The sequence below is a fragment of the Hetaerina americana genome, unplaced genomic scaffold (genome assembly GCF_022747635.1).
Source record: "Hetaerina americana unplaced genomic scaffold, ioHetAmer1.1.p SCAF_7, whole genome shotgun sequence".
Taxonomy (NCBI): domain Eukaryota; kingdom Metazoa; phylum Arthropoda; class Insecta; order Odonata; family Calopterygidae; genus Hetaerina; species Hetaerina americana.
The window spans coordinates 46,107,704-46,134,447 of record NW_027287316.1 but is presented as its reverse complement, the minus strand read 5'-3'; the positions used below and the strand labels follow the sequence as shown (position 1 = coordinate 46,134,447).

Here is a 26,744-nt window from a genome sequence, read left to right as displayed (position 1 = left end):
TTACATAGTAATGGATATAACATAAAATATTTTCTTACAGCTATGGCTTCTCCATGCTTTGAATCAAGTCCCAATGGACTCAATATACGAGGTGCATTCAAGGTATTAGGCCCATTTTTTCCTGACAAACCGCTTAAACCATACAAAAGTTAGGTTTCTATTACTCCGCAAAATAAAGCACCCTGCATACGTACACATTTTTCACAACGCCATTGATTCCATGTCCACCGAGAACGAAACTCGGCGGAATGAATTAGCTACCGCTTTTGAACACATGGAGGAATATATAGTTGCCTATTCTGCAGGATAGTCGATTGTCGGTGGCAAGTTGGGTTGCGATATTGTACAAGTGTCAAAAAATAAAAAGAAAGCTTAACAAAAGAGAAATATTCCCTTTTCCCCTCCGAAGAGACTGGTCAGTGGTCACGCGCGACGATCGTGCTTCTTTGAAGTGTCGCACCCACATACACACATTTGCCGCACCCACAGCATGTCTCTCTCAATTAACGAAGAATTTCGATGGTTGTTGTAAACCTCAAGAGGGGAAAACCAATGATTACATGCTATTTTTTGTGCTTGACGTCGCTGTCTTCAGTATTGCATACGCTTCCCACACCAGCGGGAAATTGAAAAACTCTGCAAACAGTACGGTACACCGCAACTATGTCTATTATTTATACAAGATTTGTATGAAAAGTATCGGTAACAATGTTTTCCTAACGTGTGCGTGAAGTGCTGAATAGTTAAGTGTTCGCATGATCCCAGATCGTATTGGCATTGATAAGATTACAATACACCATCTTTACTGAAAATTTTCTAGTCGTGGTTTTTCGAAAAATATATGCAATAATACAAAAACGAATTTCCTCAGCTATTCTTACGTTTCCATAAGCATGGACATGAACATTTTAATACCATTAGAATCCTTGACCTTAATCTTCTGAAATATATTTAGAGGGTTTGTTGAATTTTTTTAATGAATAGCTAGCTCAAACTTACTTATGTAGAGCTTGTTGAATTTTGTGTGTAAAAACTTGGTTTTGTACATAAGTAAGAATGATAATCATCCATCTTAATTCTTATCTATTTTTGAGTATTACAAATAAAAACGAGTAAGTCAAAATAGTGCTTCGAGGACTTCATGTAGGAGACCGAACTCCTCATAGTTTAAGTGACGGCGTTCTGAAGGCCTAATTTCAAATTCGGATGTACGAGCCAATACAGGTAATACGAACACACAATCACGATACAAGAGATCATTACAAGCAGCTCTATCATTCTTACAATGCCAAAGACACCTCACCAATTGAAAGGAAAAGCTTATTCTCCATCTCCCCTTTCTCCTGACTCCTAAATGAATCATGTGGTTCATTCCAAAATAAAAGTTCACCAATCTAATTTTCACTGCTCGATTCTACCTCCTCGACAAACTTGGTGTGTCCGGTTTGGATTATTTCTTGATGATTTCATGCGTGAACCTGCAAAGATTGCGAGTGTCATGGAGCGCACGTCAGATCTTTTGAGATGAAAGCAAAAGGATAAATTCTTATGGACTGATATCGAAACACGTTCCCTTCGTCCAATTTCATCTTTGGTAATCATAGAATTTCTCAGGCATCTGTTGTTAACTTAAGGATCCTCGGGCGACAGTATATCGATTCAATCACTTCCATCGCGTCCTTCTCACGATAAAACTCAGACGAATAAGACGCCAGTATCATGCAGGCCAACCTCCAAGTTCCACTTTATATCGTCCACAATTTCACCGAGATGATTTGACCAATCCAACAGAATGTCCCTTCTATACAGTATTTTAATGTGAAGTACTAAAGATGCCTTTTTCTGTACGCCAAACATGCATACAAGAAACCGAGTACCTGTATTTACACGGAATTAGCAAGTATTTCATTCAACACAATAAAAAAAATAAATATTTTCAAAACTGATTTCATACCCTATAAAACCATCCATTTGAAACATTACAAATGAAATTTTATGATTTACTTTTTATGGTTAGTTACTTTCTTCTTTTTCATAAAAAATCAGTGTTCTTTTGGCTTTTCATCATGCCAAACATCACTATGGTTTACTTCGTTGACTTCTGCGGACTTTTAATAAAATGCTGATCACATCAATGGGCACATGGATATTGGATACATGATAATATTTCATACCACAACCGGAACGGCATAAACAATAGAAAAAATAGGTGTAATTGGTCCTAATGTGACCGAAGCAACAAGTGAATGCATTAATAAAAAACAGAGTCAGTACTACACGGAAAAGTTAGTCGCAAGAACCGTCAATAAAATACGTAAATACGACGAACGTTATAATATAATAAGCGGGCACAACTTTGACTCCAGTGTAGCACTCAAGATTTTAACCTATGATGGGCAACGGGAAACCTGACAAAAACCCACAGTGTTCTCAGGAATTGAAATGAAATCCCTTTATCGTTAATATTAAAGGGAAATCAAACCAAAAGTACACACACACACAAAATAAATGCAGTCCTCTCAGGAACGTTGATTTAGGATAGAGGCTAATAAAGACAAAGAATCCAAATAAGGTACCGGGGCAAAGACAAACGGAATTTGGTACATTTTCCCAGAAGTTGAAAAAAGAGGGACCAGGGGATGATGTGGGTGGGAATCGAAAAAAATGCGGAGACGGAAAAAAATAATAATAAGGGAATGCTGGGGGTCGGCTGGGGTTAAATTGCGGTGGGATGCCGAGGGACGTAGGAGACAGGTGGATGGAGGGAAGGCCGTCGCTGTTTGAAGGTCAATGGCGCCAATAAGGATCCTGAATGCGATTGGCCGAAAAGGAAAGAGAGAGGCAATCTTTTTTCGGGTGGCACGTGAGGGCGAACGGAAATTGCCGCTACGTGTGAATACCACACGCCTCCAGATGCCCTTTCCCAAAAAAACACGCTCACGTTAAGTTCGAGGGTGCGGATTTCAAGCGACAGGGTGCGAAATCGTGACACAAAAATCAGGTCTCCTCGTCATAGTGAGGATTCCAGGAGTCAAAACGTCCACGCAAGATGACCTTCGATGGTCGTCAACCGTATGTTAGTATTAATATCCCCGATATAGAGGAGGAAATGATGAAATCAATACTCGATAATACACAACTTGATCGTTTTTCCCGATGTGTGCTTAGTGAAAATGAAAGAATGATATCTGCGTGCCTTAGGGCTTAAAAAATGAAAGGTATATTAATAGAAGATTTAGAGATATATCGATTTCCGTGAAGTAACACCAATGAAACAACACGCATTGGACGATTATAAAACTCACAGCGCCTAAACTTTTGGGCATTTATTTATTGCCTTGCGCCAATGACGTTTTCTGCGTTTAATATTTTTATGAACCGAGTAAATTGAAAAGTTTTTTAAACCTTTACAGACGTATGAAACGGCTATAAAAGATTTATTATGAAACACTCAATGTCCTGGCATCAAGATTTTGGAATTAAATGTGTGTTAACCACAGTTTTAGCATTGTCGTAAGCATCGATAGATTTTCTCACGTGCCTCAAAAAAATTTCCATCGTACGAGTTTATATTGAGAAGGAATAAAATAAGCGTATATAGTTACAAAACGACAAATTCAAGTCTATATACATGCAATAAAAAAATCGTTATCCCTTTTATAGCTCCAAAAAAACATGATGAACAGTTGAATGACTTCTATGCTTTGAGTTAGTAGCCATTTGAAACAAATAACCGTCCTCACACTAACTGCTGTGTTTATTTTTAGCGGGATATTCTATCATTTGACATTTCACTGAGAATAATTTTGAATAAATGCCTCATCCAAAATTAGTAATTCATATCCTATTAATGCTGTTCCTATTACTAAAAATAAGATAATTACTCCTACAGAACATTTGTGAAAGACTTATAAGATCCATATTGTATATATTCCGACCAATATGTAAATAAATACAAATAAAAAATAATGAGTCTCCATTCGCATGTAAAACACGTAGGATTCTTCTTCATCAAACCGAATAAATTTCACCCATCATTTTTTTACTTTATATTAAAAGTCAATTTAAAATACTGTGAACAATGTACGTAAAATGCATCGGTTTCCATAACATTTAGGCTTCTCATTCGAAGTTTATTATCCATGCACAAGAAAAATTACCTTACCTCCACCATTCTTCGCGGTGAACAAATGACTCCCGGAGCACATTCAGCTTCAGGTCCAAACCGGCTGGAAGCCTTTGACTGAAATAAATTGAAAGAAAAAAAAATATATATATATAATTAAAAGAAGATAATTTAATCAGCCCGCACCTTTTCTTAATTGAATTTACAATTAACTTTTAACACGCTAAAATGTGAGCAATCGTCAACCTCTATAATGGAGATGAGATTCCTTTATTCGCAGTATTCTCGGTAATATTTTAAAGTCAAATTGGAATTGAATTTTATAAACATATATTTGGTGCGTAATGATGTAATTGTTGATGTTGTTCTATTAAATCATTAATAACAATCCAATTAATAAAGAAGAGTATTCCTCTTAATCTTTGTCTCAAAGTAATATTAAATAGTTGAAATTTCATCAAAAAATGGTTGATAGGGAAACAAATATTTAGCAAATGCTATATGGACGATATTTCACTATTAATTTCTTTTGCAAAGAAAAATTCGGTTTTGATTACTCTCTGAACAAGGTATTGAAAGTCATTCAACGAACATAATTTCTTGAGAAGAGTACTGCGAATATTCTCTTTATTATGTTTATTCCTTTTTTGTTGGATATTATTGCCTAATAAGTCCGAATAGAATCCATTTCCGAAGATCCTAGATAAGGGTGTCCATTTGTATTTTGATTAAACTGGCTAGAGTCATCAGCGCCTCCAGGGTTCATAATGTACGCCTTATCCACCAATATAATAAAATCAAAATACAAATCCTTAACCTGAAAGAATATATTGAATATTTTAATTTGATGACGATTAATTAATAAATAAATGATTGATAAGGTTTTCTCAAATAATTATCAAAGCGATTTTTATTAACTTATTCTTTCTTACGCTAATATTGCTGAGTGGCATGGGCTTAGTTAATTGAAACTACAAAGATTTAATTTTATGATGAAATGAACCCTCGTTACTAACTGTGGCACTTATGATTTATTTTAATTGAAGAAATAGATCAATTCCAAATAGGTATCGGTGGAGTGTTAAAGTTATAAAAAAAATGCCATACTTATGCTTAAATTCGTCCCAGAATATCGTGATTCATGGAATATATTATAGCTTAAGCGGCCAGCAGTTTTTATCTTTCTTTGACGGTATTCTTTTATGCAACGATAATCGGTTTTAGATTTTAACATTATTGACTATCGTCCGATGTTCACGTCTGATTTTCCTACAAGTCGCCATAAGGTGCACACAACCCACCTATGCGTTAGAAAGCCACCTCATATAGGCTGATCTGATGATGCAAGACCATAAACGCCCCTCAAAATGCAAGATAATCGAAATGCATGAATATATGCCATTTCAATATAGAGGTGAGTTCACTTCCAACTTCCATGTACCCATCTATAGTTGAGTATTTACATGACAGCGATTGAGAGCAGTTATCCTGGAAGATGTTGATGCCTAATTTTCCTGGAAAATTTCACGAATCTCACACATTTCAATTAAATACCGATTAACTTTTCTAATTTAATAAGCTTTTTAATGGCGATCCTCGAGATGATTTTCACGTTAGTCTTACAGGTATGTCTACTTCCGGGTAGCTTCGAAGTTTTATACATGCTCCGTATGCCAAACTGTACCATTTCTCGACGCCTTGCCTCTCCTTTCAATCATCCCTCCTCCTTGCCTTTCCCTTTTTCCCTTCTCATCCATTCCTTTGTTCATCTCTTCCATCCCCCGTCACCGACCCGTCCGTCACGCTGCTCCAGCCAACCTTTCTTATTCGCTTCTTTCTATCTTTCTCTTCCAGTTTCCCCACCTTCCGACCCCGTTCCATGCCTCGTTAACTCTGCAGTCACCTTTCCGAATTTGCAATTCTCATTCGGCCCCTTTTCCGCTCTTTTCATCTCTTTCCCACCCCCGCAGTTTTTCACCCCTCCCACTTCCCACACTCTCCTGGGCCAACCTCCCTCCTCTTCCGTCCGCGCACCCGCGGAAAATACGAATCCCTCCACCAAGACGCCTTCCACACTCCAGCGCTCCCCACTCCTGCTACCTCGGCCCTACCATACACCCGTGAGCAGAGCGGGGGTTGAAGGTGATCTTTGGTCCTCTCTGATGCCCGAGAGGTCGGGAGAACGGTAGGGTGCGGCGTTTCCTACATCGGAGCGTTTGAAATCGCGTGTTTTTATCTATTTTGTCGGTATGGAACAGGGGAGGGAGGCCCAACTGGGAGGAGACTAGAAAAATAATGCCAACTAGGTCGCTTTTTATGATTGGTAAGCACTCAAATGAGATGCTAATTGATACAAAAAGCGGTGCTCTCTACCATTTTATTTCACTTCCTAATTCATATAATATTTTAAGGGTTAGGAAATGGCGAATGATTCAAACATCCGTCCTATGAAAAATCATATTTTACATTCTCAGAAAAGATCTCAAGTGCAAAATTTCTTCATAAATTTAGAAAATTTGTTTAAGTTTCAACATTATATACCTAAAATGAATTTGTTGAACAGAGGTGCCAACATTTTGCATCTTCCATACCTTTTAAAGTGATTATTCGCTGATTCCTACAGCACTATTAACATCTGATATCTCCTCGGCGTGGTATTATTAGTTTTTCAACATATTTTTTTAGCACAAGCGGTTAAACTGGCTTTAATCAATTAAAATCATTTGAATTATAACAAATTCTATTATAAAATCAATTTTTAATATTCTAAGTACGTTTTTCAATCAAGTATACAGATATTTGTCGCGTGAAATTCGGTTTTTTCATTGTAACATGAAATCTCATTTGCTTTTTGGGAACGGATTTAGCTATTTAAGTGAAACCAACCTATCATGGTTAGCACAACGAATTCGCATTATAATGCGAATTTTGTTCCTAAACTAAACTTAACCCGAACCATTTCCTCTCTTAAAAGCATTGATCGGGCTGCGTAAGTTGATGACACACTGTCCTAATGCTTAATTACGATTAGTCGTATTTTATGGTAATACTGTAATAGTATATCATTATTGCTTTCAAATAATCCAATTACGCTCCTTTACGACAAGAAGACAATTACTAAGCGACAAAAAAAATCATGAATCACCGCAACATATACCTGACAAATCAGTTCCCCGTAATGGTTCAGATAAACTGGAGAATCCACTTAAATTGATCTAAGTAAAGCCAAATTGGTCATCAAGGTATGGCTAGTGAAAAACTTGAGCATTTTTATTCCCCAAATAACTCTAAATTTAGTGGATCGACTTTTTGGTTAGCTAATGTGCAATTACATGAGTTTATATTCTGGGGAACATCCATTCTATGAATTACAATTAGCCTTCAGAACACACAGTAAATCTACGAACACGAATTCCACTCTGCATACTTAAAAATGTCTAATTTCAACATAGGACTAAAAATAATCGTAACCTAAGTGAATCAGTAGCAGTAAATTGAATTGGAATTATATATTTATAAATTATTTTATTCATCTCCAAACTTTTGTAAATCCGTAAACAATCGCGTGATTGCAATATCTGATGCCACAAAGATTTTTGAACTCACTTGGGGATACAAAAGTGTAGATAGAGGAATGGATTACGAGGCGGATCAGCGAAGTGCTGTCATGAGAACGAAGTAATTCCATTGGCAGTATTCCCCGGAGGAAAAACAAGCTTAACCGTAAAGATTTTTTCGCACGATTAAGTCCTCAAAAATTAACCTACTCCCACACGCCCCTAGAAGCTTCGCGTGTGAGCTATATCCCGTGCATATTAATTCAAGGCAAGATGAAATTCTCCAAGATTGCACGCCCTGCACGCTCATGTGATAATCCTCCTAAAGGAACCTTTTCCTCGTCCTTCGGGGAGTTCTCCCACACTCTTTCTTCTTACCCTCTCCACCTATTCCCATGCCACGACTGCGGGGTTCCATTTAATGATCAACGCACTCATCGTCCGCAGTCTCCTCTCGGAGTCCGGCCACGTACGGGAATACGCACACGGAAGCGTTACAATAGGCTGACCAACACCACTTGAGTCTTCTTCCTCGCGAAAGATAATCTCTGGAAGGACTCACGGAACATGCGCAGGGAATAGGAAACATCCTACGAAGTTCTTAATCAAAATTGATGCTTCTTGCTATAATTAAATTTCACGATGAAAATTTCAATTTCCCAAAAGAAAAGGTAGCGTAGAAATAATACTAGAAAACCACCAAATGATACATCTTTAGTAGAATCGAAATTTGAAGATGGAAAATTACTCATTTCATGTGAAGTTACTAGGGTCAGTGCGTAATCAATATGTTTAAGTCAGTATGTTTCAGTCACTAACCTGACCACGCCCTGGTAATCATTCTCCTGTTCTCTTTCACGAATTACACTCTCTTTTAAGATAAGTTATATAAACTAAATTAATAGCTTTTGCTAGGTACTATGGTAGACTGAGATTAAATCGTCACAATTTGGAATACTATTGACTATATCACCTGGAAGAACGTTAATCATTTACTCTCCCACTCATTATAACGCACATTCTTTGTTACACAGGAAGGAATAGGTTCTGGGTATAGAGGATTTTCTCTTGTTAAGCACAAGTAGATATAGCAATTTGTTTCCAAGAAAAAAACTCAATTCACCTATAAATGTGATTTATTTCAAGCAGCGATTCCTAATTTCTATCAGATTAATTACTGAACTAAATCTGCTGCTGGTAAATTTGAGGACAACACAAAACCTTTTATAGTTTTATTAATATGTAATTCTATAATTTTATCCATTTCAAATCTGAGTATATTTTATTCAAATCTTGTCAATTAAAAATTATTTTAAACCTAATTGATGAGGTGGCACCGATTATGACTTACATAGGGTAAATATCCTTATACCATTAATCCTAGGGCTTTTAATCTGGATAATCACTTAGATCATCATTGAATGCAAAATCTTTGATTTTTAAATAATTTCCATCATTATGATCTTACTATCTCATTATGGACAGCTAATACCTTCCACATCTAGATGCTTACAACTTGTATTTGGAATATTATTGAAATTACTAGATCCAGTAGTATAGTAATAAAAAGACACAACACTTGACGGGAATAATACTGTTCGCATAGAGCGATCACACTTTACTTTCATCGCTATATTACATTTACATCACAACTCAAGCAGTTCATGCAGCTCAAATAATATTTCAGTAAATGTCAATACATTTCAGTCGCATACCATTGGTTAAATTGATAAATTTCTTTGAGAATCACTACTGAAGCATTAAAGAAGATTTTTACATGCATACCTACCCTTCATTATCCATTAAATTGTATCCCTAGAAAACTTTTAATATAAAATAAAACGTAAGTAAAAATATAATTGTTTAGTTTTCATCTTTAATAATATTGTCCGCAAGATAATTTGGGGTTATCGTACTGTTAGCAAATGCTTTCTTCCTGAATTTGATATATCTAGATGAAATCAACATAGAGATACCATAATTTATAAATGAACTTGTTTACGTAAGCACACACAGCATGTTTACGGTGAAGCATAAAATGCTAAAAAAATTTCCAAAAGGCATGCCTTCGCTTTATATTAATCTCCCTATTTTGGAACTGAAATGAGCATTTTAGTGGAAGATCAAAGCATTAAAAGCACGCGTTAATATCATTATCTAAACATAAAAAATTCTCAGAGATAAAAAGCCGAAGAACGTTTTACTCTGCAAAATATTCTCAAAACTTAATTTATTTCTGAAAGCTACAAAATATATTTCGCTTCGTGGTCCGGGAGAAACGGAATACGTAAATTGAGAATCTCGCAAACGGCGCAGAAGAGACCGCCGACAAAGATATACCTCGCTTCCAATCGCGTCTGCACAGGAGCAAATTCGACGTTCGACTCGGAGGAGAAGTAGCGTTAAAATGTTCACTCTTTCCACTTGGCGTGGTAAAGAGAGCCTGGAAGGAGGTAGCGCGGGGGATGAGGCAACAATGGAGAGAGAGTGAGAACGAAGTCAGGCGATGAAACGAAAAATTTTTCGATTACCTCGAATTTCCGTCCTACATAATCATGGGACAACTCCGGCGGCGTTCCCAATTACCGAATAAAATTCGTTTCGCCACCGTTACAAAAGATTTCTCATTCGAGGCGATGAAAAGAAAGAGGGGTGAGTGGGCAAAGCGAGGGGAGAGGGATAATCAAGTGAGGGGAGGGAAGGGTAAAGGTTGTGGGGATCCCTCTCTTTCCCCCACTGAACCCTTATACCCCTGCCCTTTTGCTCCGTGCTCCTGGCCCCTCGCACTGCCCGTCGATCTCTCGCCTCATATTATTCTCATGCATTTAGTCCACTCACGTCCAAGGAAGATTAATTACCCTAATTGAATTAATAAGATCCCAAGGTAAGATATGTAGACCTTGAACAAAGAGGTCCTTCGGGAAACACCCGGGAGTACTTTTACGCGGAGGGTGAAGTGGCTCTACCCCCCTCTACCATTTCCACACCGAGCCACTCTTTACGCCAAGCAGATTAAAACAGCCACGGGAAAAAATGCGCACACTAGTTGCTTGAGTTTGTTCCTTCCCGAACGTCGTACCAAGTTCCCAAGGCTTATATGATGTCTTCATTCTAAACGTATTACCAACCGTGCGTTTCGGCTTAAAAAATAGAAATGGGTTCCATACGAATCCAGGAATTTTATAATAGACTTCCAATATGTAGCTTCTCATCTTCGTTGGATGTAAAAATCATTCTAACAATACATGTTCCTGCGATATATTTGGACTAAAAAATACGTTATGGGAGTTTCGTTAATAGGATATCGTATGTTGGCACTGAAGTAAAATAATGTTTTTGAAAACAAAAATGAAAACAACAAAAACTGGCCGGCCCATTGTACATGATATTCTTCGGCACTGTATGCAAATGCAATTATCGAGACTAGGCACTCATTTACCGACAGTGACAATATTGCATTCCAACAAATTAATTAGCAAGGAAATTGAAAAAAAAGTGGTCCAATCTATCCAAAAAATCATGGTGAAATATAAGAATTTGATTTTCGAGTGATGTCGAGATTTTTAGCTCCTAGTTTGCTTGCACTGAAGGGTAAACATGAGTGTCCCATTGTCGGGACAAAATAAAACGATCCAGCAAAAGAGTAAATCAACCGAAAACAGAATTATACATTTGTATTTTTCAAAGAGATAAATCACGGAAATGCAATGTACATTCGAAACTACATCAACTGTTGAATAGATTAAAATAAACTCAACAATTAACAAAACAACCACCGAATATACCCATCCCGTGATTTCAAACTTTCTCATAAATTCCTACAAAAGCAATTGCGAATATTTACTATCTCATATTTATTTGAATACCGATGTAACATTTATTGTCACTGATTCTCAAAATTCCCCAAATTTCATAGGGGGCACTGCGAATTCCCTCCTTGTATCATGATTCGATTCTCGAGCCACATGAACTTTTTTTTTAATAGTAATGCACGAGAATTTGTAGGGCATAGTCGTTGTAACATAATTCTATATTATGTGAAGTTACTTGTACGTCTATGAAGTTCTTAAACCGATGACAAAATGCAATCGTACCATAAATGAGAAAATGTTTGCTAAGAATCAGTTGTACAATTCGGAAGAGAAAATAATTTGTTCTTTGACATATATTTTATTATGCACGACCTAGGTTTCGACTTACAAAGTCATCATCAGTTGTAGTACAGAAGACACACAGGTTTATAAACTAGACAGAGAAGAAGAGCGGGGAGGTGCTGGTAAAGTGGGAGGAGAGGAAAGAGAAGGGAAACTGGGGTGTGTGTGTGTGTGTGGGTATGGCGTCAGGGGGCGTCCAACCGCCCTCTCTCTCTCCTTCCCTTACACACACACAAGTTTCCCATCTCTTTCCCCTCCTCCCACTTTACCAGCACCTCCCCCTCCTCTTCTCTGTCTAGTTTATAAACCTGTGTGTCTTCTGTACTTCAACTGATGATGACTTTGTTAGTCGAAACCTAGGTCGTGCATAATAAAATATATGTCAAAGAACAAAGTATTTTATTTTCCGATATGAATCGCTTCTACAAAGTAACGCCTGAAACCATTCTTGTCGAACAATTCGTAGTTCATCTTCAATTCATTCCTTATTTTTGTTTATTTACTTATACTTATATTTTTGAAAAGCTAAACCAGGAGAATAAGAATAAATGGGGTATTTTATGAATAAACTGGGATTCTAGGAAGTCTAAAATTTTTAATTCAGAAGAATTACTTATTTTAGATCCTCAACAGAGATCAGCTACCAGCGATACATTTGGCAACGAAAGTATAATATAAAGTTGCTTTCGAATTTAATTGGAGTGTATGACTATATTTATTAATATCCGGGGGAAGTATATTGGTTCCGTAATACCATAGCATAACCAACATTGGTAATACGTTAGTCGTTCAATAACTCGTTAGAAAATCCAAAAGGTTTGCATTCAGTAAGCCTCATCTCTCACTTGACTACTGTTATATTTTCAGCTGTATCCATTTGGTGGTTTCATTTAAATTGTCGATTGAAGCAATAAGCCTTTGTTCATTTAGGTAAATTACATATGAATCTCGTGCAGTGATTAAACACTTCTATTTCAAAGGCTCAACACCAAAACAGATCAGAACCGAGTTGGATAAAGTTCATGGCTCATCTGTTCCTGTGTTTGAGAAATTTTACAATAGGGTAAATGATGTTACATTTTACCGTATATCCACAAATGATGAATATTGTTTGGGAAGACCAGTGAAAGTGACTTCCTCCGATGTGATTGAAAAAATCCACGCTATGGTTTAGAGTGAGCGAAGAACCAAAGTTCAAGAAATAGTTGAGGCAATAGGGATAGGTAGAGTGTTTTTAAATTTTGCACAAAAAATTGGTTGCGGAAAAAATCTCGGCAATGGTTTCCGTGTTTTCGATGCCAAAAATTATAGAATCAAAGTTCTAATTACTACAATATCCACCGCATTCACCATATTTGGGTCCTCGGTGACTTTTTTTATTTTAAAAATTGAAAAAATAGCTAGGCGGAAAACAATCCACGACAAACGAGGAGGTCATCGCCAATAAAGATGCTTTTTATGAGGACCTCCCAAAATCCTACTTTTTGGACGTCTTAAAAAAGTTGGAGAAATGCTGGCAAAAGTGTATCGAGCTAAACTGAGAAGATGATGAAAAATTTTAAAAACCTACCCAAAATAATTTGTTGAACAGCATTTTTATAGCTAAATTTTTGTACTCAAATAAGTCATAACAAAGCGTAGAGAAATATTAAAATGTTAGGTACTTGATTCAAATTTTTAAACGCTCTCAGAATACCATAGATTACCTTTCCAATTGCAAAAGTCTCGTAAAATTAGAAAAATTAATATCTTCACGTAAAGAGACATAGTCATGGATCAGTCGGGAGTTTAACAAGTGCTAGACAGCTTCCTTCAAGGATTCAAAGAACCTTGTATTCCAAAACATGCTCCAAAGTCCGTAATTTAGAGTAAAATGGCATAATTTAATTAAAAAGGTATTGACGTCTTATTTATGCTATTGAAATTACATACATAAAGGTAGTGAAACCTGTGGCGTTAAGGGAGGGAGATAATGGTTTTTTTGACAGCAAATAGGGCGTGTAAAGTACTACATCAGGAAATAGTGTAGGGCAAATAGATGCTAGAGGAGGTCAAGCGATACGTTGGTGCGTACACCGACGATACGATACAGAATAGGTGATACACACCGTCCAAAATATTAACTTAAGTAGTTATATTTTCTTTGATGATGTTATCCATCTGATTCCCACACTGAATATACTCCGAGCATTTGAGCTCGTTTCCAAAATATATTAATTCGAGAATTAAATAGAATACAGAGATTAACTGCCACCAAGGAGAAGAAACCTTCACTTAACGCCTACACAACATAAGATTTGCGTACTCATAGACTCAAAAATTCTCAAAAAAAGATTTTTGAAAAGTGCAAATTGTGTGATTTTACATACGATCCTGTGTCCTATCATTAATCGACAGGTGGGACAACAATGACAACGTCATATTGATATTACGAGCATACTAAACGGATATATTTAATAGTTATTTTTACCATCGCACAACTTACAATTACCACGCAAAGATCTACTCACTTTCAAGGTAATACTAATCTCTCCCTCACCTACGTGGTTCTTATCCAATAATTTAATTTCTGTTGTCCAAAAATTCCGTCTGCCTCACGCTGCTGTGGCAGACGGGATTTCCGAGAAAAGCGTAATTTCTTTCGAATGAAGTAATATTTACATTGGATTTTCATAATCAAATATTTCCATGACTTCCTTTGTATGAATAGAAACTGTGAGGAAAACCACCAGTAACTTCGGATAGTTTAGAAGTTTTGCGTAAAATACCTCTTGCGGGATGCCATAGAGCTTCATTGTTTTTAAAATACGAAGAAGTCACTGGAAAATAAATCACGGGATACTGTCTGACAGAAATAAAATATTTCTGTGGTTAAAGAAACGCAGGCGTGTGTTGTATCAAAATGAACTCCAGAGGGACAACAGTTTTTCCACGTTCAGCCATCGAATGTAAGTACTAAAATAGATAAATTTCCTAAAAAATGTTAAAAGTTGAATCATGTGAGCAATAAATTGTGATTGCGCGATCCAATATCTAGAGCAACTTCCTTAAGCCAAATTTAATTTGAAAAACACAATTTCATAAATAATACTAAATAAATGCGTTACATAAAAATTCAAAGTTTTCTCCTAGCCTACATGACAAGTAGATATTATTATTATTTAACGTATAATTTCAAATCCCGAGCTATCGCCTTTAAAACTGCGATTTAAATTATCTTTTCATTTTCATAGACGTGAAAGTTGATAATCCAATTTTCTCCGCTCATAAATGATCTCAATAAACTTTCACGGCCTCAATATAAACGGTTATTGGTTCACAATTAGTCATCCTGATTATTTAATAATATTGGTGAAATGACGGACGCCTAGTTTTAGTTGAAATTTTTATCAAAGTTTTATTGGCACCACAGTTGAACTATGGCGGCATTGAGCAACAATTTCAAGAAATTTTAAGCCTTACTAAACTGTTTAAAGGCAAGGTTACTCGAGGTGCTAATGTGTTTGACATTTACTCCCGCGACCGCATTTCATGAGAAAAAGATTACTATGTTTCCCGAGGGTACCTTTGAAGACATGATCTGCCCAAAGCGATGGCGGATGCCGAGGAACGAGGAATACTATGGCATGCTTTTAGGCATAAAGGATTCTCTTTGCCGCGGCAAATATCTTGAAAACGCACGTTACCTCCCCGTCTCTATCCCTTTTCCTCTTTACCGCCATTTTGTGAATAAAAACAAAGGCAGTGTGCCTCTTTAAGAAGCACCCAAAGAATCTCTTAACAAAAACGTTGTGAACGCCTCAAGCATTCAAATACGTGGGAAGGGTTTGGTTGCATAGAAGGCTATGATTTAGTTTCGAGATAGAGCGAAATGGATTTCACCTTCGAATATGCACTCAATTTCAATTTACACATCTTTGAAGAAAATTTTAGATGATTTGTATATTTACGTATATTTCGCAATGTATGTCTGCCTGTCTACATGTATCTAAGTGTATGCACGTGTGTAGGTATTATGTATGGATGTACTAATAAATTTTATTGCACAAAATAATGAATATGATGATGGGTTAAATGAAATAAGGGACCATTCGGTCTCTATTTCGCCCTAATAAAGACCTCTATCTATCTTTATTTCCGCAACATAACATTTCCGTGACGTAATATATAAATAAAATCGAATTATCCATAAGAAAAAATAAAAAATGGCCATTTTTTCTCTGCATACCTACCCAGTTCTAGTATAGAAAATATGACAAATATAGCTCCTGGGTAATTTAGAAAATCAACGACAGCCAACCGGAATTGACTAATACTCAATGATTAGAGCCAAATGAAGAAATTTGCGATCAAACATATTTAGATGACCTGTTTTTAACGTTTGTGTTCATCAATTTACAAAAATCATTCGAGCACCGAAGGAAAAATTTATGCGTAATTAAACGTTCGCCCCTTCAACTGTAAAACAATGCCTATCTCATTCGAAAAGAACCATTGTCGTTACATTAATTCGCTAAACCGCAAATCCTTTAAAATAAGATGATATACCGTGTAATTAATTTCCCTATTTCTCTCCCGACAGAATTTGAGGAGCAACTAGCCTACGAGACACTCCAAAGGTCCTAACTCCGTAACGAGGGCACTATCACCAATCAGAGGCCGCTTCCTAAGCCCGGGCGAAAATGCCGAGGACATCGCGCGGATCGGTGCCGTGGCTCGGGGGCATGACAACGCCGAGCCCGCTCGTCCTCTCCTTCTTTCTTCTTTCCCTCGCCATCCTGCTGACGTCCGCCGTCACAGTTGACGCTACTCCACGCAGCGGCTACTCCAGAATGAGGGGATCTTTCCAGCAGGGGCCCAACGGGGAGCAGAAGGGGCAGAGGACGACGCGCGGCTTCAAGAACCTCGAGCTGTCCGTTGCGAGGGGGTTTGGCAAGAGATCTGGCGGGGAAGAGAGCGGTGTCGGCGTCGAAGAGGGACCTCCACGGGGTGTCGCGCACCCCCTTCAGGCGGCCTCTCGTCTGAGATGGTTCGGCAACGGCGCGGAGAGGGGGAACGACGTAAATGGAGACGACATGGAGGCGGTGGAGGAAGCGAGGAAAGACATGAATCCCTTGCCATGGCAATTCGGACCCGGCAGCAGGTATGCATTTCAGAAGTCTCACTAATCCTAGATAATATGAAATTTTGAATATGACAACTCTGAAGTATGTTTTATCGACTGGCATGATTAAAAAATTGGCTTGATTATTTCCCTCTTTCTCGTTTACCTAACCACCTTCCCTCAATTACAGTCTTCAACATCCTATCTCCAATCAAAATGTTCTGCAATCATCTTTCTTGCCTTCTTTAGATTCCTCCCAAAATTCCTCTCTTCTCTCCCATCATATTGTTCTTATTACTACTTTATTTATTACCCTTTCCCTCCTTTTTACCTTTTGCACTCCTCTTCAAAATCACATCTCAGTAGTCTCCAATCTACTGCTAACTACTTCCATCAACGACCATGTTTCCGAGCCATTCAGAAATAAACTTCAAGGCAAAATTTTAACGATTCTTTCCTAATATCCTTACTCAACGTACCTGTCAATAATTCCCTCCTCCTTGTGAAAGCTTCTTTGCCAAAGGCCATTATTCTTCTTATTACCTACTACTCTTATCATTTTGGTCCAAAATACTTCCGGGATACGTAAACACTTCCACCTGAGTTTTCACTTATCTTTTCTTAAAAATGAGTTTTATGAAATTTGTATGTGTTCTGATGTTTCTTCATCCCTATTCTACGTCTCATTCATCAACTCTTCATATTGAGGTAGTCAAATTATTGTTATATCTATCATACTTATTTTATGGTCGATATTTCCATGCCTATTTCCAATTTCCTAAACCTGACTTCTGCTAGAGCGCCTTGATATTTAATGCTGAAAAAAATTCAAAGGTTTCTAGCATATTATCTTACTTTTCCTTTTTCTTTATTTATATAATTAGGTTTCCTGACCAATGGCTGGCAGAGGAAGTGGCAGGCAACCCAGGTCTTGCACAGGTTTTAGTTAGGCGATTTGTGGACGAAGATGGGGATGGAGAAGTGACCGCAGAAGAGATGCTGAGGCCATTTGCATCATAGATGACCTTCGCAGTACCCCCCAAACCTTTATTATGCATACGTGCACCACCCTCCCAAACCGAAACTTTTTCCTCGCCACTGGATGACTATATATTTCTCTGTTATCGCATATTCTTTCTGTTTCCTCGCCACATAAACTCAATGAACAAGTAAAAAATCATAACGATGAATACAAAATTTCCCAAATAAAATTATTAACGGTTGCTGACGACAGGTGCTCGAAAACCAAACTTCGAAAAACGGCTGATGAATAATTCGCAATAACGAAACACTTTACACCAGGAGATGTTTAGGAAATGGAAGTTGTCAAAATGCAACTTTTAAATGCAAGTGTAATTCACGGGTCCCATTGAACAAAATTATTTTTGAAAAAACTGTTGAAAATATTTTCTTCATTTGAAATAACATTTGTATAAAATAAGTCAAGAACTTTATTTGCTGCTAAATTAATCCATTGGAGAGAAATTATAATAACGGATCATAAATATTGGCTCAAAATATTTTAGGCTTAATAAAATATTATGGATTATTCAGTGAAAATTATTTCTCTCCCCACCAATAAATACCTCTCTTCGCCTCAGATAGCAGTAATGTATTCACCAAGATTTAACGTAAATCTTACTATCATTCTAATAACATTTAATTCGCAACGACAACATTCATTTATGAAATAATTCTGTAAGAAGAAAGTAACTTATTTTATGGAGTCGTATGCTACTAATCCAATGAGCCTCTGGAGCAGAACGTTCTAATCAGTTAAGATAACCATTTTGCATTCAAATTTTTAAAAAGCATAGTCAATATCATCCGAGCTATATATCAAGTATAGGCGTAAAGTGTGTATATAAGTACTATAACAGTTAATCAAAACATTCAAACGTTTACGTCGAAAAAAAACTCCAATTAATAAATGTATCTATCAATCATGAACCCTTGAATTATCGCGGATAATGTTAAATTTAAATTAACTTAACTGCCTTCCGCTAATTCAAAGGTAGGTTTCTTTTGTATTTTTGGAGCCAACTCTTTAACATCGATCAATATATCTTACCTAATTACGTCAAATTGAAAGGAAATATTCATTCACTCATTTAAAAGTTGCGTTATGGTCGGCGTTTGTACAATCAATTGTAGGTGTCCGGGTAGATTATAAATAACAGGCTAATAAATATTCTTCCTCGCGCATAAAATCATATAGAGGAAAGTTAAATGTTGTTTATAATACTGCCTTCGCAAGGCTACAATGTGATCCATCTTTAGGCAGAGCTTCGAATGGTCATTTATCCGAAGAAGTTTATCATCTTGCTAACTCACCCTAGCTTTCCACTAAGACCCCAAATGTGTAATTCAGCATATATATTTGTATGTGTACTCCTCAATGCAATGGCAACAGGTCTGGGTTCGAGCCCCTGGCCCAGTACCCGGCGCCAAGCGCAGGGAAGGTTCATCCCTTAGCAATCTAACCGATGGGTTATCGTTGTTGACAGCAAAGAAAAAGGATTTCACTACGATAACTTTATCAAAGTGTTGAATACGTTAAAGCCTGCGAAGGCAGTTTCCAGCCAATGGATGTACCCGGACCGGCCGTACAGTGCCGTGCTTCTATGACTCGAAAATTTGGTGAAGAAAATGACTCTAGAAAACAATCAGTGAAGGAAAACAGTCTGAGCTGTTGTCGCAAAAATTCAAAAGCCATTTCTCCAATTGTTAATCCCTTAAAACTACAGATTCAGACAAAAAAGGCATATTATTGAGTTACCCTCGGCTTTCCTGTTAAATATGATAATTAAACAAAATATTTATGTTAGTTTCAGAGTATATTTTTGTTTCGATGACTTGGAAAATTAAAAAAATAATGCTGTTGTTAGGCACCTAAAGCAAAATGTAAAGCTATTTAATGTTTATAGATTTTAACAAAAACATGTTATCAATCTCAATTGTCATTATCATTGTAATTGTTTTCAAAATCGTTGTACACAAAGCACGGATGTACGATTGCACAGGGGGTTTTTAGAGATTAAACCTTAAGGATGCATTATGACTGGATGGTTGGTGTTCATGCTGTCCTGCTACCAGCATGTATATACACGATGTCACCATTAAAATGACAAAGTCTAACTTTTTAAGACTCCCCAGAATGCAGTGTTGGAATATATATATATATATAAATAAATATATAATACTATTAATGTATCATTTTCAAAAATTATATTTTGACTATAATTGACGTGTCTGTGGTTTTTTTTATTTTTGTGTAGTCAAAAATTTGTGTCAAGTAAAAGTGTACAGAAGTACATGACTCCATTGGGTGACGACTTATTTCATACCGTGAGATATACGGACGATTTCAAGAGAAGGAAAAGCTGCACTGCGAAATATTGTCGTGAAAATTTACATTAGGTATTTTGCAGAAAAATTGGTTCTTTAATTTACACAATCATGTGAATCGTATGATGTCAATATCTAAAAACAATACCACTTAGAAAACATGCCATTATAAATACTGACTATGCCAAATATTGATGCACATTTCCTAGCCATAATTCAAGTTAACAAGATTGGTAATCGAAATTACACATTTTTTTCAAGAAAAGAAGTACATTTAAGGTCATTGGCATCCAGAAATAAAAGTTAAGACCACCAATAAACCCATCCTTTTGTTTACCAACCTCCAAAATTTCTTTTGGGAGATTTTAAAAATCAGATATGCTTCCCCAATCCCTTCGGTAATTTAAATTTGCAATGAATTTAATGAAATGTACTTCCTCAAATGAATTTTATGCTGCAACCAGGATATTCCCAGATCAATTAAATGCAAATTTCCATTCGTAACCACATTTATATTGGGGACTGAATATGAAAATGAAACTTCGAAGTTATTCGGCTGAAGTTTCAACGTGACAGGTTTGTCTTTCGATAGCAATAATTTCAAAATCTCATTTTTTTTCTCTAAATATCACAATGAACTACTTCGTATTCTTGATTTTCCTGCATCTACATTTTTACACATATCTACCAACATTTGCCAGTATATGGTCGATATTCGTGGAATATATTCCAAGAATGAATCTCATTAGAATGGCTAGTAACTTTCGCATCGGTAATTATAGTGTTAAGTTACGAGCATAGGCCTTTTGAATTTGTGACCTAATTACCTCTTCACAACTAATTAATTATGCTAATGATTTTGTTTATATGTTGATGAGAAATGAACTGTAACCTGGACATGAAGTAAGGTGTTGTGCGTTCTGATAATGCCTAGAGCTCTGCTGCAATGATATTGGCTCCAATTCCAGATAGGTCGAAAGGTAGGAGCCAGATGAAAGGTAAGAAGAAGCATAGTAAACATAAAGAAAGCGAATGATGGCACATTACTGGAAGTAAAAGCTGAATCAACGAACTTGGTCATTATACAGTTCTACATATCAGCATGTAACTATAGGAGGTAAGAAATACACAGGGCATACTATCAATTAGAGGAAATTACAGCGGGTGTTCGTGGAAGGAAACATTCAATAAATACGGGGGATATGAACGCGACGGTAGACGAAAGGAGAGGTGGTTGTGATGTAAGGGACTACGGTGTAGGAACAAGGAATGACGTCGAGGAGAAATCAATAGAATTTTTTACGACTTCATTACAACGAACACTTAGTTTAAACACCGCAGTAGGCGTACATATGGATTACGTACATAAGTTCCAGTGATCCAGAAAGATATTAGCTAGACTATACTACTATGTTACAATTTCAGAGTATAAAAATCAGTCGCCTAATTTTTTTCTCTAAAAATTATTGTATTGAAATGCATATTAGCGGAGGACTCCGTTAAATGTTACTGTTGCGGCATCTCCCGCAGTTTCTTGGAATTAGACTATATTACGGTAGGGAACAGATAGATAAATTCACAATGTCTCGGAAGTGAGTCCGAGTTCAGAGAATAATTTAGTTGTAATTAGGTGTGATTTAAGATTCAGAAGGATAAAACATGGAATACAGCTGATGAGATGGAATGTATTAGAATTAATCAGGAGTACCTGCAGGCAGTTAATAAATTATGTGTGAGGACAATGATACGGGTATAGTAAAAGAAAAATGGGAACATATTCAAAAATAGATATCGAAATCCGCAAACAAAACTATAGGAACAGTAAATAGGAAAAAGAAAACCAACCTAGGAAACCATGGCGAACTGAAAAAATGATTAAAAAAACAAGGAAAGGAAAAAGAGCAATGTAAACAGAGACTTATGTAGATGTAAAAAGAGTTGAATGATAGACTTACGTCGGGAAGCTAACAGAATGAAATAAGTGTGGTGGAAGACGCAGCTCGAGGATATGGAGAATGTTCAAAGAAAGGGTAAAATTGGTACACTTTACAGCAAGATGAAAGGACTGTTAGTGAGTATGATGGGAAAAGCCGTGTAAATAATCAAAGATATGTCCGGAAAATTACTAACTGAACCAGAGGAGATTCAAGATGGAAAGAAAATATTGACCGTATGATAAAAACATTCGCCCAGTAGTTATAGACTTAGAAAAAGAATCTGGCGTAGATGGGGATGCTTAGGCCCAGATATATTGGATTTGAGGGTAGAGAGATCATTAAGAAAACAGATATCATATACAAGGATTGAGAGAAGAGCAAATGATCACTAAGGGAATGGTTAGTTTGGGTTCAAAAAGAGAAGATAAACGCGTGATGTCATCGCAGTAATGAAATCACAAATAGAGAGGAACTTAAAATTCAATAAGGATGTACGTAATTGTCCTTTTCGTGGATACATGCGATTTTGGATAGAGAGGAATGCTTAGTTGAAATATGAAATATGGGTGCATAAACTTGAACAGATGGAATAGTTTACCTATGTCGAAATTATTTTGGACCAAAATGATCAGATTAGTATAATGTAATAAGAACAAATACGTTAGGCAAAGAAGCTTTCACAAGAAGAAAATTGATGATAGGGACGATATTAGGAAAATTCTCGTTAAAACTTTAATGTGGAGCGTGGTTTTGAACGGTGAGGAAACATGGTCACTCAGAGAAGATGATTTGAGACTTGGCGTGTGGATGTTAAGAAGGATGGAATAGGTGAAATGGACGGAAAGAAAAACAAGCAGGGAAGTTTTAGGTATAGTAGAGGAGGTGATGATATTGTTTGGATAAATCCATAAGCGGCAGAAATGATTGCATTGCGCTTTGATTGGCAATGGGATGTTGAAGACTGGATAGAGAGGAGAATGTTAGGCAAGTGAGGAAGGGTTAGGATTAGAATAGACATGTTGGACGGAATGAAGGGAGGAAAGAAGTATGCGGAACTGAAGATAATTGTAAGGTCGGATGTCAGATCGGATTTTGTTACGAGATGTAAGAAAATATATAGTTGTATCATCGTATAGAATGTATCCATCCAAACCTACCATAACCGGTCGAGTGATACGGGAAATACGATGATGTTTCATCAAAAATTGAATTGTTATATACTATCACGTTTAAAAACGTTGCGGCAAAATCATTTTATATTTGTTACTATCGCCAAAAATTATATTCCGAATGCGATGCACTACCTTTGGAAGACCAAGTCTTTTTGAGAATCCGCAGGCAGCTCTGGAGAAGGAAACGGCCCCTCCAATTCTGATGTGTTCTTAAGACGAGGTGAGCTTGCCTCGCCAATCGAAACACTCTTTTTTCTTATTTCTCTAGTTTATTATGCATCATTCCCTAGCTATGCTAATATCACTGAGTGAATCACATAGATGAATGAACAGTAACATCTTACATATCAACACAACGGACATAGATTCCACCTAAAACATTGATCTTTTAGCGCAGCTATATATATTTAAAATAGGGCGTAATTATTGTCTTTCCTCTATCGCAGGTCTATATTATTACGTCATCAATAGCTTGAATTATTTATAAGACATACTTCAATGAATAATTCCATGAAAACGATTAGCGCATCTTCCGCTTCAAGCAGATCTGTCACAATTTTAACTCCCTTTGAATAATTTGAGGGGAGAATGCAACACTGCTAAAGTTCTATAACCTAAAACAGTATGATTCTATTAATTCAACTACAAATTAAAGGAAAATAATATGAATTAAATCTGCGCTGCAATTTATCTAGGAGACAGACATTTAAAAATTGTAGAAAATGAAAATTCCAAGCAGAATCGACTCTGGGGCAATGGATGTCTTTCTACAGCCAGTAAGACAACGAAGAAGATAATTCTCCCTTCAGAATTGTCACCGATCGATAGGTTGTTTTCTGATTTTAATTGTAAAATACAGCGTAAAATAATGGTTCCAACGAACCAAATACACTGTACACCTTGTTATATTTACAAGTTTTACCGGCAGACACTAATCATGAAGGTAAATAAGACCTATCTGAAATTATTTGCCACATTCGATATTATCTACACGGGATCAGCTGCATTATTACGATGAGGAATAAGAACAGAAAATCACCATATAATTCCCTTTAGAATAGATGACTTTGAATTTTATTATATCCTGAACATAAAATTAGTCTCAAAGTCTGATATTAGCGTGGATACCATTGGAAAGGGAGCATTAATCACAGTTAATGAGTGTAGAGTAGATCAAACGAACGAGAGATCCTTAAGAGTAAAAATTCAAATAAAAAGATGGTCAGGATATGGATAAAAATATTAGAAATCGGAGTAAAATGGGTTGGGAAAAGTGGCTTGAGGAGGTACGAACACAGATCATTATACTCCGGGCACAACTGTGAGATAGTACGGGTTGACCTCAAATACAAGAAAGACTTGGCAATAAGAGTGAGAATACAGTAGCGACAGATACCTGTAGGTTGACAGTAGAGGGAGGGAACAATTGGTAAATCAATGGGATATGCTGGTTACATTTTCAGGAAAAATTAATAAGAAAAGATTTTTTTTAGTTTTACACTAATTATTTGGCAAAAATATGGAAAAGAGTTGGAGGTAACAACATGGATAGGTGAGTGTAGGTAAAAATACTGGCGTGCAACCATTAAGGTGAGGTAATAAAAATATCATCTCTTTTTTAATTTTTCTCATCAAGTGCAGTAGTACATTCAAATCGCAATACACAGGGTTGATTGCAGTGTTTGGAAACAATCTGTCTATTTTACAATACACTCAACGCCATACTTTGAAGGAATGACCAAAGGTAAATGGAAAATAAAATTAAAAAATATAGCGTCTCACCTAACGCTGATCAACATGCACTCGTACGAGTTGAAAATAGTAAATATATCAAAAGAAATTTTCGTCATAGGAATTAAGATCTTTGGCAAAGAAACTATTGCCCTCCATTCATTATGTAATGAGAGCGAAAGCAGAGAAAGCAGAGGGATGACGAAGAGTCTTGATCGCAATAAACAAGCCACTGATTTGATAAAAAAGTCAATAAATAGGAAAATGAAATATCAGAGCGCGGAAGAGATAACTTGGGGCAGATGCCCTGATGCGAGGAAAGAAATTATAAATTTATAGGAATAAGCGGAACTTTTATTCGACCAAGTCAGCAGCATTGTATATAATGGGAGAAGTTTGACGCATGATTATCCAAGTGCCCAAAATAAATAAATAAACAGCCAATCCAAGAAGGTCTTTATGGCGAAGAGACGGAAAATGTGTTTAAATAATTTGAAATACAAGTAGGACAGCAAGGTATGTAAGCACTCGAGACGAGTTGGCACATCATGAATTTAAAATATAAGCCATGGACAAAGCGGAATAGAGAAAATACCTGAAACCCGAAATATGATGCTGGAGGCGAACCCAGAATATCAAATTGACAGAGAGAGTGGAAAGGAAACATGGAATATAGAGAATAGTTGAATAGGAAAATACCGTAGAGAATAACAGGAATTAAATAACTATGTATGGTGTATACATTTTGAATGTACAATGAATTAGCATTAAGCATAAACTAAGTAATATAGAAACGCACACCAAACAATGAATCCATAAAAATATGTAAGACAGAAGAGATATCAAGGAGTAGGAATATTGACAATGGATAAGGACTGTGAGCTATGGTTAACGAATTTGATAGATGAAGGGCTAATAATGACAAAATCACTGACCTCTGGAGTCTTAAAATATATGCTGAATTTCCTTCAATTTAGCATTTGACTGAAAGTATATGGGTAAACCAATAGTCAAAGGTTACAATCATTGCTTTATTTACCAAGCCTTGTATGATATCTAACCCAACTCGATAAAGCATCAATGTTAACATAAAAACCGCTTTTCAATATGATTGCTAATAATAATTTAAAGATTTAATAATCTAATCAAATTCCAAAGAAACTGCGGGAGATGCCGCAACAGTAACTTTAACGGAGTCATCCGCTAATGTGCATTTCAATGCAACAATTTCAGAGCGTAAAAATCATTCGCCTTGACTGGGACTCGAACCCAGATCCCTCAATATCCGGTCGAGTGCTTTAGCCACTTAAGCTACCGAGGCGTCCTCTTAAACTCTGAAATTTTGGGGCTTTTAAAGGAACTAGATGTTATGACGAAATACCGTACATACAATGTCACATGCATTCGTAGTCGTGCGCGAGGCGCCACTGTCCACGAGGTTAAAGCCAACTTTAAACACTTATGGTGTTTTCCCTTTGACAAATTCCAAAGAAACTGCGGGAGATGCCGCAACAGTAACTTTAACGGAGTCTATGCTTCACGATTTTTTAATCGTTTGACAGTTTCAAAGTCTACTTTTTATGGGTTAAAACAATCTTAAAGTTAGTAGACGAAA

General features: G+C 36.6%; 1 protein-coding gene across 1 annotated transcript in view; it reads left to right on the top strand.

Annotated features, from left to right (window-relative positions):
• LOC139696327 (allatotropins-like) overlaps nucleotides 1–20,183 on the top strand; it is a 159,748-nt gene extending 139,565 nt beyond the window's left edge. The window contains exons 2-3 of the mRNA XM_071595045.1: nucleotides 16,420–16,980; nucleotides 17,826–20,183. Of these exons, the coding sequence (XP_071451146.1) occupies nucleotides 16,520–16,980; nucleotides 17,826–17,961 (597 nt within the window). The 5' untranslated portion in view covers nucleotides 16,420–16,519 and the 3' untranslated portion in view covers nucleotides 17,962–20,183. The remainder of the gene's footprint in view (nucleotides 1–16,419; nucleotides 16,981–17,825) is intronic.
• Nucleotides 20,184–26,744: the final 6,561 nt, after the last annotated feature.